This window comes from Pocillopora damicornis, chromosome 4 (genome assembly GCF_964200805.1).
Source record: "Pocillopora damicornis chromosome 4, jaPocDami1.2, whole genome shotgun sequence".
In the NCBI taxonomy this organism is placed as follows: domain Eukaryota; kingdom Metazoa; phylum Cnidaria; class Anthozoa; order Scleractinia; family Pocilloporidae; genus Pocillopora; species Pocillopora damicornis.
The window spans coordinates 20882084-20894200 of NC_142673.1; the positions used below are offsets into that span (position 1 = coordinate 20882084).

At 37.6% G+C, this 12117-nt stretch overlaps 1 protein-coding gene and 1 long non-coding RNA gene across 2 annotated transcripts; both read left to right on the top strand.

The window, feature by feature from the left end:
• Positions 1-530: 530 nt before the first annotated feature.
• On the top strand, positions 531-6919 carry LOC113686875 (uncharacterized). Its single transcript, XM_089204916.1, has 6 exons — positions 531-741; positions 1805-2058; positions 2749-2863; positions 3657-3782; positions 4188-4421; positions 5651-6919. The coding sequence occupies exons 1-6, from the start codon at positions 678-680 to the stop codon at positions 5995-5997; spliced, it is 1140 nt and encodes a 379-aa protein (XP_089061042.1). The 5' UTR covers positions 531-677; the 3' UTR covers positions 5998-6919.
• A 4154-nt stretch (positions 6920-11073) lies between these two features.
• On the top strand, positions 11074-12117 carry LOC149047229 (uncharacterized). Its single transcript, XR_016186112.1, has 2 exons — positions 11074-11330; positions 11731-12117. It is a non-coding gene; the product is annotated as an uncharacterized LOC149047229 (long non-coding RNA).

A 12117-nucleotide genomic window follows, 5' to 3' on the forward strand; every position in this document is an offset into this window, starting at 1 on the left:
AAAACCACGGTTAACGTTTGGAACTAGTGTTGCTGTTTGAAATAGCTCTTTTTAAATTCAGACTACTTTTCAATTTCCCTCTATCGCCAGATTAGTAAGAGTTTTTCTCATTCGGAGTCTGCCAATGATCAACCATAAGTCACACACTGAATTGGAAGATTCTTTTGGTTTTTCTTGCAATCTCTTTCCCCGCTTTCGTTGCAACTCTTACCGAGGCTAACAGAGACAAAACAACTCCCGAAATTTTTCTTTGCTTTTCCAACTCGAAATTTAGATCTCACTAGTGAAATTAATGCGGTTTTAGGTACGTGTCGATAACTTTTGTGGTAAAGTGGATACAAATTTGCTCAAAGACGATTAATACCGCGCTCGCAATGCTAGAACCATCTATTTAACAGAAACGTGGTATTAATTTTAAAAGATTTGTTCTGCAGCGTTATTAATTTCGAGTGGTCATATTTTGAAGAACATTTGCTTTTAGTAAGACCTTACCATTGGTTAGATCTGAGTTTACGTGCAGAGGTAACCTGAAACTTAGACAAGTTTAACGTTTAACAAATAAATGCACGATTGAGTATGTCCAAAATTTCAAGAGAAGCTCTACGACGAGTGGATTTTTCTTATGGCCAACATTCAAATAAATACTACCAATTTTGCCTAACTACCATCGAGAGATCATGAATGCTTTGTGCGTCTTTATTATAATAACTCTCCTAGATCCGGTTTCAGCGTGTACTGATGGTAAGTTTTCTCTTTAATGTATCTTTAAGGTTGCTTAACTTTGTTTTATATGCTACAGAAATTGGTTTCGTCCTTTCCAGGATGTTCAGCCAGCACTCGACTAACGATTTTCTCATCCTTAGGTCACAATTATGATATTTATAAGGCTCATAATAATTATAATGTCGATAACCTTGTTTGCAATTTAGGTCTGTTTTGTGTGAAGTTTCACATGACCTGCCCAACCCTTTTAAGCAAGTCTTTCATGTCAAACCCGTCTCTAGTATTCGTTACAACACGTTTCTAAATAATGCTTTTTTTTTCCTTTTTAAATCAATCGTTTAAGATTCAGTAAGCTCCGACGACAATTGCGTGACAATGAAAAACTTTTCAATTGATCTAAGCCAGCTTTGGCGTGCCTTTTAGCTTTAATTAAATTCAAATGCAATTAAACTATAGCTCACTTCAAAAATTATCATGGCCTTGTCCGCGCAATAAAAAAGCGGAGTTTTACCAATGAAATGTGAGTGAAGGAGTTTGTGAGTGATAAGTGAAAAACCTTACTCACTCAAATATTATGATAAATCATATGATAAATGATAAACTGTACTGATGAGGATGGACATCTGCACATGTATGGCAGGTGGTCTAACGTAATTATAGCGGGTGGTCTAGGTCTAAGTACCTTTAAAAAATCTGTGGACGCAAACTTTGCTATGCAAATGAAAACGTGTTAAAGTAAGCTGAGAATAACGGGGTAATTTCGTATTATCAACTGAGTTAAAACGTAAATTGGCTTCCGTAAAGAGTTTAAAAGCTAACGTTTTCAGCATTAGTCCTTCGTCAATCGCTCTGACGAAGGGCTAACGCTCAAAATGTCAGCTTTTAAACCCTTTACTGTGGCAAATTTATGTTATCAACTCAGTTGATAGTACTTAATTATCCTGTCTCCCACCGACGCAGCACCACAGTTTATTTAGAAACTTACCCCTTTTATTCATTAAGCTGAGAATAATTTCCACTCAGTTTTCGTTCGATCTATTCTGATAAACGTAACTGAAGACTTCAACTAACTGTTTTACAGGCAACTGCCGCATAATAGAATTCCCAAGCTACCTTTCCATCGTTGGAAAACGCTTGATTAATCACCTAATCCAAACTATACCGGGAATGGACCAGGACTCATGTGAGTGGCAGTGTTACCTGGACAACAACTGCGTCAGCATAAACTTACAGTTTGAAGGAACAGAACGAAACTGCGAGTTGAATAATTCAACTCATAATGAACACCACGAGGACTTTATCGGAGCAGAGGGCTACTTTTATCGTGGAACAGAAGTGAGTTAATGTTATTATATAGTTTTTACTTTACTTATCCATTTCGAGTTGATGTAACACCAAACAAGTTTTAAGGTTTCGGTTCCGCACAAGCGTCTCGTTGGATTGTAATAGTATGCTTCCAGAAGTTTCACAATAAAGGGGAGGAAGCCACGCGCGTGCCCAAACCCCCCCCCCCCCTCCCCTCTCCTAGGCTACTTTCCTATCAAATGCGTTACAAGGGAGAGTGCAATCAGAGCGGCCTCAAATGCAGCTTTCCTCGAGTCTTTCAATCGACGTTTTCATATGAATTCACGAAAAATTGTTTAATTCAGTTCGTCAATGTTTGTTCAATTTCTGCGACCACCCAATTTATACTTGGATGAGCGACTTCCTTTCAAAACTTGCCACCATGAAGGGTTGTCTTGCACTGATTTGTTGATTTGATTTGATCTTATTTGATTTTGTTTGATTTTATGAACAAATTAGTGTGTAGCAAGCAAGAAAAACTTACACTCTCTACAACTTTTTCTGTTCGGAGTTTGTTTCCGGCATTTATCAGATCAGGTCTTTTTTTCAGCCTAACGCCTATCCTTACTTCAGCTTAACAGATTTATAATGAAGTCAAGGAAGCTGTCTGCTGATAGAATTTTTAAATAACTAATAAATCTGATACATGACAAATCCCGTGCTTTACCTCATATTTCCCAGAATGCTTGCGGTGGTTCACCCTGTAAGAACAACGCAATTTGCCAATCTGGTTTCACAAGCAAAAGGTATCGCTGCTTATGTATTTCTGGATATACAGGCCATGACTGTGGAGAAGGTAAATGGAAAAGAGCTGGTTACTAATGCACTAATGCACTCACTATTGCTTTACCATTGCAATAAACCACGCAGTATAGTTGGCAAACACTACAAAATCTAAAGTTGTTATATTAGTATTTTGAGTATTATTCTGTCGTCCAAAGTGTGTTATGCTGGTAAACCGACAGAGAGTGTTGTAATAGTTAAAAAAAAGGAAAAAGCAATAGCTATTATGCAAAAGTTGTGTTTCACTTTTTTTTTGGTTGAGCAATTAGAAAGAGCTTAGTGTCTCCTGCAGCTACCCTAAGAGTTGTTGCCACACGGTGGCTTCAATTAGTAAACCACAAACCGCAAACAGACGTGCCCCCCCCCCCCCAGCCATTAAATTTTGTGTTCCGCATTGTTTTCAATATCTCTGGGACCCGAAATCGTCCAACCATAAAAAAATGCTTACAAAAATCTTAAAACGAAAATTAAGGTGTATCATGGGAGATTTGAGAAAGCATAATGCATGATTCCGCAATTTTCAGAAGGTTCTACACAGGCTTGGTTTGTGTGACAATTTTCTTAAACAATAATCTGAACCTTGAAGCTCTTTATCCTTCAATAAATGAAAAAGAAAGAAAAAAAACCTGAATCTCCCCATTAGAATAGAGTGATGAAAGGTGTGGAAAAAAGAGAATCTAGACTTAACAATTATGACCAATTTTTGATAATGGTCAATTGGCGTCCATACAAAATCATATAAACTGGTTGACCATTGGGTGAACATGAACTGAACATGTTAATCAACTTGCAATTGTCTCTCACAGATATCGATGAGTGCTCTCAAGTAAACGACTGCAGTGAACATGCTAATTGCCACAATACCGCTGGATCTTACGACTGCACATGCCGAAAGGGATATTGTGGAGACGGATACACCTGCGAGAAGGCTGGTAAAGACTGTTCCTTTAAGAAGATGGTCTACAACCATATGATATTGGCCTGTTGGATAAATTAGTAAAAGACAAAATGTTGTACTAAATGCAACACAGACAGCGTCATTGTTGATCAATTGTCGGAATCCAGTATTGCACCGATTTTAGTTCGCTTTACGCCGCTATAATTGGTCAAAAAACTCGCTTCACCTTCTCGATCCAACAAAAGTAAAATGAAAACAAAAGTCAAGACTCAATCAGTTGGGCACAATACGATATATACATATATACAAGTTTTAAGCACTTATGATCAGTCAGCAGCGATGCAACTGTACAAAAAGAGAACGCCCGCTACGAAACAAGCTAAAGGACCCTTTTACTTAATAATCGGCTTTTAAATCCACTAACGATTTTTTTTTTCAGAGTTCGTCATCGAGTCAACGATATTATCAGACAATGAATATTACCGCAGTCATCTGTGTGGATTCCTGGTTCCAGCTGTTGGGAACGTTTCTCAATGGTCGTTTTGCTTTCGCGCTTCCCTTGGAGATATCGCAGACTCTACATTTCACACGAACTGCGATGGAAAACTTGACACTATCACTATCATTAAAGTGAATGGCTACGTATTTGGTGGATATATCGACATTCCTTGGTGTAAGCCATTGAACCAATAGACCGCACATTCTATCGGTTCACCGGCCGGCGTACTAACCCACGCGGGGTGTTGGGAGAGCAAAAGAAAAGTTTTTAAACCACGGGCTGTGTTCTCCCAACATCCCACGTGGGTTATTAATCCGGTAAACCGAGAGAAAGAGCAGTGTATTGTTTTTACAGAATAAATTTTAATTTTCTATGAGTGTAATAGTGCAATTAAGGATAGGTTTTTGACCAATCAAGACCCTCGTAGTAATATCTCAGTTATTTTATAACAACAGACAACCTTTTCGCTAAAAATTCCAGACTCAATGATGGAATTAAACTCTTCTGGGTCCATAATGATTACATGAGAACGCGAAGTGGGCCCATCTTACCGCCTCGAGATTTCACGCTTTCATCCCGTGAAAAACTACTTGTAATCTGCCCACATCCCTAGTGAATTCTGGGAACTTCTTTAAAGTTACAAGAACAAACATCTGCGGTGTAATTGCAAAAGATGAGAACGTCGGCTTTATTGCTTTTTAACATAGTGCAGTATCCAATCCTCCAATTAAAGTCACTGAACTCTCCGTGCACACCACTTGCTTGGGTCGTTGAGGATAACGAAACTGAGATTATTTCACAAATAAATGAAGGGGTAACTGTGGTGCTGCGTCGGTGGGAGAGTATAGCAGGTAATTTAGTGTTAACAACTAAGTTGAAAACGTGAATTAGCCACCGTAAAGGGTAAAAAAGTTGACGTTTCGAGTGTTAGCCCTTCGTCAGAGCGATCTGACGAAAGGGCTAAAGCTAACGCTCACGCTCGAAACGTCAGCTTTTTTACCCTTTACGGTGGCTAATTTACGTTTTCAACTCAGTTGTTAACACTAAATTACCTGAGATTATTTCACACTTTAACAAGGTCATACCTAACCAAAGGTTGAGAGTCCTCTTTTTGATGTGTTCCGGTGACCGGTTTAATTCACGCGTTTGACAATGACGCATATATTTATACGTTTCAAATTCGTGAACTGCCTGTGGTAATAAGGCGCGACGAAAACAGTGTGTAACACATCCCAGACGGTAGGTACTTTAGCGAGAGATAAGCCCATGCTTAAAGTCTTGAATCTTATGTCTTAGTTTCTTTGCTTGCCTCATTTTGTTTGCTTCTTTCTTTTTTCTTGTACAACTCGGCGTGATTCGTTAAAAAGTGAACGCACTGAATTCACATGGACCCATTTTTGCAGTTTCAGGTGACAGAGAGGAAAAGTATGGCAAGACACCCAACGCTTTCATTTTCTCTTTAAATAACAGCGAACAAACTAGAGCTTTTAAAAGCATGGTACGAAACTCAGAAAAGGCCACTTCTAATCATATTTACCTTGGACCAACGTTTGGGAATAAAGACATCCGAATAGATAGATATCCCGGCAAACCCACCGATGACACTGGTTCAGTCACAAATTTTGGTAATGACTACTTCCTTCCAAGTAATGTCATTATTCAAAACCCTCAAACCATCCTGGCAGGTGTCAAAAATTTCAGACCAGACGAACTGGAGGTTTTCTACTTATCTAAGGAAGCCCAGCCGTGAAATAAAGGCAAGCCCCCCCTAAAACTAAGTTTATCTCGTTTCACCTTGTGGTAAAGAGGCGAACACCTCTCTACAAGATTTAAAACCTTTCGCTATTCAGAGAAAATTATCAAGTAAAGCCACTACATCAACTAGTAAATAGGTGATGGAAATGACTTGCACGTAAACAAGCGAGTGACTCAACGCAATATTTACTGATGGCGGTTGTTGTAGTATTTTTGATATTATTTTTCTCATATCGCTTTGCAACTAGCTTTTAGTGCTAAAGATTGTAGTTTCTGCGCTGTAAAAAGTTCGTTGTGCAACATCCAGAAGCTTCCAAGCTTTTTCCACAGAAAATAACATTTTAATTGAATCATGTTTTCACAAGGCTTTTCGGATCGTTTTGTGGTCTGATGTGCCATACCTTGCAACAAATCACCGTGAACATGTTTTTCATTTATTTACAGAACCTTACAGAAGGTTTAATTTTAATTGCGAATAGGCTTTTTTACCTAACACATACCTTGTTCTGTAATGCATAGTTATCGATAAGAACTGGGTTATAACTTAGCGTTAGTTTATCATTAAAATCTGCATAGATAACTAAATGGAAGGAGAAAAATTTTGTTCGCGAAGTAACGGTATTCTTTTGCTGTTCTCAGTCTGTTTCATTTCCTATTTACTATGTTAATATGGTAAACATTTGTAAACAGTAAGGAATTTATTTAAGAAAGGCTACTTCATTTTGTACCTTCTCCGCTCTTTTGCATAAAGACAGTTATCGTCAATCTGTTAGAAATGGATTACAGATGACGTCAAAATGTGGCAGGAACAAAGAAGAGGTACATGAGCCGCACCATGGATGTAGGCGAGTTGACAGTAGACAACCTCATCATTGTGTAAGCAAGTAATAAGGGATTAAACTGCTGCGAACGGCAAATTCCAAGATAGCACAATCACTTCCAACTCTTTACTAGCATAAATTATTCAAATTTTACTTAAATTATCCATTTTTATTAATAAGTCCACCAGAATCATTTACTATATACCTGTACAAACAAACCCCCTCAGTTATGATTCTTCGCAGGGCAACAGACCAGTTAATATCAGCTCGAGTTGACTTAGAAAATATTTTCTCCAGCTCCTTATTGAATTCAACTTCACGATTTCCTTAGATTTTCTTAAGCTTGATCTTTTGGAGTTCAGTTTTGTAAGTGTGTCTTTTTCGAATTCGGAGGCTGTCTAAAAACAGCTCAGGAAAAAGTGAATTCACAGGCCAAACTGGAAGATTCCTTCAGTTTCCAATTCTTTCTTTCTTTACCATTGTGTTAACTCTTTTCTGAAAAACAAAGAACCTTTAACGAAGTCTTCTTACCTTTTCCAATCCCGATATTAGACTGTGATGATAAAACTACTAAGTTTCAGATACAACTCTGACTAAGAGCGACCATGATTGCCACGTCAGAAACTGAGTAATTTTTCTAAAATTATAAATCAAGGGGTTAGGGAAATAAACTCATTTTGTGCCGACTTCCGCAGAAAGAAGCAAGAAAATGTGAGAGAAAAACAGCTTCCAATGTAATAAGTGATTAAGCAAACTTTCTTTTTAGCAACTTAATTATTTCAAAATGATATTTATTACTACTTCCAACGGATCACTTGATCGTGTTTCTTTATTTATAAATAAAATATGTTAGATTCACTAAATGTTTCGAGGGTATGCACGTAATTTTGGCAAGTTTTCAGCTGACATGGAAAGACTCTTTCTATTTCGTCTATGAGATTCTTTTTTGCTTTCCAGCTTTAAATTCAAATAAAATGTGTTAGAACTATTCTTCACCTCATAAATTATCATGGTTTCATCCGCAAGCATAAACAAAAACCGAGAAAATGAGTTTAAGTCTTATTAGTGAGTGAAAAAAACTTTTTCTCTAAATTGCAGTCATATAGCGCAACAAATATTCCTTAAGGAGGCATCTGTATAACAGGCTATAAATTATCTCGTGTTCCTCTTTTTTCTTTCTGCGTGCACGGTTAGATCTCAGATCGCATAACAGTTTCTCGTGTGAAGAAATGATGCTCGCAAGTGAGCTGCTGTTTAAGAAAAGTACCTAGTTAGTCGCCACTATCAACAGGGCTAAGAAACCACATGTCGGGCGCGAGGCAAACTTCGGTGGGTTCTTTAGGCCCGTAAGGGGAACGCGATGTGTATAAAAAAAATATATTTTGGCATGCGGATGTTATTCAAGTGAAGAAATATTCCATGCAGGGGAGCTTCAATAAGAGAAATTAAAGAAAAGAACCCTATCAAAACTCAAGCTCCGACGGGACTCCAAACCATGCCTCTCTTTAATTGCAACTCACCATCACCACTTCACTTGATTATCACCCGAATATCAAAGTATAGTTTATTCTCTTAGGATGAAATTAAATGGAACTGAAAAAGTAAAGTCCCACCTAGAGCTAACTTACTGACTGGATCTATACTGAGATGTAACCAAACACTATGTGTTTCCAGAAAAATTTCGTGTCTAGGAATTTCCAAGTTACTTTTCCTTCATTGGGAAACGCTTGATTAATCATATGATGAGAGCAATGTCGGACATAGGCCAGGACTCATGTGAGTGGCAGTGTTACCTGAATAACAACTGCGTCAGCATAAACTTACAATTTCAAGAAACAAACCGGGAATATGAGTTAAATAATTCAACTCATAATGAGCGCGACGATGATTTAATATCAGCAGACGGCTACTTTTATCGTGGAACAGAAGTGAGTTCATGGACTTACAGCTTGTCTTTTTTCTATCATTTCCCAAAACCAAAACTTGCAATAGGCTATGAAGTCCTTCAATTATTAGGCGCTACAAAGCACACCAGGCTTCTTACAACAACTGAAGGGGACAGGTTAGAATTTCCCCCAGACTTTCTGTCTTCAACATTCCTTCCTTGTAACCAATAAGGTAAGATTGGAAAAGTGAAATAAGGTTACCACAAGCACAGCTCACTTCCGGCTCCCGTAGTCGCGATAAAATTTGTGGAAAATCTTTCATTTTCAGTGCCACCGAATTTAACTTTAATTAAAATATAACAAACGAGAAAACTGCGAGAAAACTCCCAAGATTCTAGACAGAGACTTGAAAACACTCAGTGTCATATTTGAGTCCAAAACTATGGACCAGACTTCCTAATCAAGTTAAATCATTCCGTTTTAAGAATTTTTAAAATTACAACAGGAAAAAGGATTTGAACTTTTTAATTGATACGAGCAGTGGTTGCAAACGTCATACATGTTTAACGTGACTACTTTCTTCATTCTCAGTTACTTTACTCATAACTTTATTCTCTTTTGTATTTTTATTTTGTTAGATAGGCTTTTATCCTGTAAATAATTACAATGTTTAAAAATTTCATTTGTACGAAGTCTTTACAATTGTAACTTGTTTTAGGTGTCCCCAATTAGCAGCAATGCTCACTCACGTTGGCATGTAAATAAAGTTATCATTATTCACTCAAATCATTTAACGTTATGATTTGATATGTCCACCTTTTTTCTCTTTTGGATTTTTTTCCTTTCTTCCCAAAGCTCAACACATTACACTGCTAACAGGTAATGCAGATACACGAATTTTACTGCTAGAGGGCGAATAAATGCAATATATGTTTACTACTTATGCAATGTCACGGACAAAAGCGAAGAACATTGAATTACATTTTTTTCGAATTTTTATAGTGCAACTGGCATCGCATGCCAGAAATTGTAGTAGCTGCGCTGAAAAATAACTTACGTCTAACAACATGACGATTTTTTCGTGCTAATCATGTAAACTCTGATTGAGCTATGTTAAACACATTGATCGATTTGTTTCAAGCTATCTTCGTAGTAATAGACTATCCTAGAGAAAATAATGGTCGCATTATTATCTCTTGACCATCTAATATCTGATTTAGCTTGCAAGGCCGGATTTAAAAATTCAATTATCTACAGAAACAAATGGTAGGCAAAGTTTGTCAGTGGTCTTTTTGAACCAAGTCATACCTTCTTCTCTAACGCATGATTATTGATGATAATCAAATCATCTACAAAGGAGTTAGTTTATAAATATACTTTTTAACAGGAAAGTTGTTTTGGCGAGAAAGTGCCAAATATTCGATCTAGTGATTACGCTGCCATATTGGGTCGATGAGATCGACGAAAGCGGTAAGTAATTGTACCAAGAAGGTAGGTATGAGCATGAAAAACTAGTTTGCCCCAAGCTCTCCACGATTTTGCCAATCCATGAAAGCATTTCTACACTCGATTTAAAATATGGCTCACTTGCCAGAAAATAAGTCTGCGGTACGGACTGGTTTATCAAAGAAACCGGAGGGAAATATTTTGTACGGAATGACGGTATTCTTTTGTCGCTTGAAGTTTGCTTTATAATCCTTTCTTTGTTTGAATAAAGTAAACATTAAAAAAAACAGTTATGACATTATAACCTAATTATGTGGCATTTAATATACATGTAAATGACTCTCTGAGACGTATGGGAATGCGTATTACAAATTGAAACATTTTGTGATATTTCGTCACAAATTAAAACATTTTGTGGTATTTTCATAACTTGCGATTCATTTTCTGCCTTCTCAGCCGATTACAACATGAAAAAATGGCCACCTCCAGCCGTTTTCGCACATCTTTGACGCTCACTCAATTATGCATGCCAAAGGCATAAAACGACACTGCTTTATAAGTTAATGGCGCTTATCGTCTTAGTTGTCAGATTCTAAACAATGGCACGCGATAGTCTCAGCTGACAAATTCTCATCCGCAAAGGCACGCGCCACCAATTCACTTTATTCAGACTGCATTGTGTCTTCAAGAATGCTTGATTAAACAGCGCCGCTTGCCATGTGCCATTCTTGCAGAACTGTCAATTTGGTTATAGCCCACATCGGCTTAGCGACTGTATTGTCTTCAAGAATGTTAATTCAAGCAGGTTGATAGCCCGCATAGTTTCAGCTGTCAGATTCTCGTCAATGGCACGCGTCACTAATTACGCTAATATTAACCATTATTGTTCCCTCAAGATGCTTAGTGAGCATCTTTGTCGCCACGTACCATTTGATTCTTAGCTCGCGAAGTCAATGTTCGTGCCTCTGGCCGAATGTCTTGTGATCAAATTGGGAAAGAGATGGATATTGAAGTACTTATGTTCTTGTTTTTGGTAGTTCTTTTGCTTCTCTTGCTGCTGTGTTGGTGTATGCACAGTTACCATTTTCTTTGGTGGTCGCGAAGTCATTTCGAGGCTAATCTCATCTTGCCTTATCCAATTCAGGAGCAACTTCAAGAAGATTGGGTGTTTAATGGTAAGCAGAAGTGTATATTAGACAATCCGTATCAACCCTTACCATCTATGGAATCGCAAGCCGTTAATACCGGATTAATGCTCACTTAATCAACTAAAAGCTTTTCAACAAGTTTGTTTAAAATATGCACTAGTAAAATTTAGACAGTTACGCACTTATCACCTTTTCATAAGTTTATATCTGCCATATATGTATTTATACTTTACGTGGTCACCGAGTTTTACTAACAATTTAAAGTAAGTTTCACTTTAGGACCATTTAGTTCAACGGATATCACTTTCAGATACATAACTAATTCGTTCAGCCTCTTCAAGCAGCTAACCAAACACCTCTCGCTCCACCACCGGCTGGGAATTTTCAATTAAAATTATTTAAAACAAAAACTTCCACTTCCTTTCAGGAACCTACAGAGGAATACCGGAGGAAATTTGACGATCTTAGAGAGGAGTCAGGAACACTTAGTCTCCCTCAACAAACATTATACGGTCTCGTTACTTGCACCTTTTCGAAAGCAATACTAACTCAGGAAAGAAGAGCTAACGAATTGACTATATGGACAGCTGACATCTCATCGAAATAACTCAGTGGGGCACCAATTAAGTTTGAATTAGTTGGAGCGTAACTAGGTGCACACTTCCCACGCAGCAAACACGCAATGTTTCGGTCTAAGCCGAAAAAATGTCTAAATGTCGTGCAATATCTGTAGTTTATGGCATAAAATTTGCTATTTTCAATTTTCCTTCTCCTTGTCAATAACGGTTGCTTTGTAAATAAAATAAAGATTCTC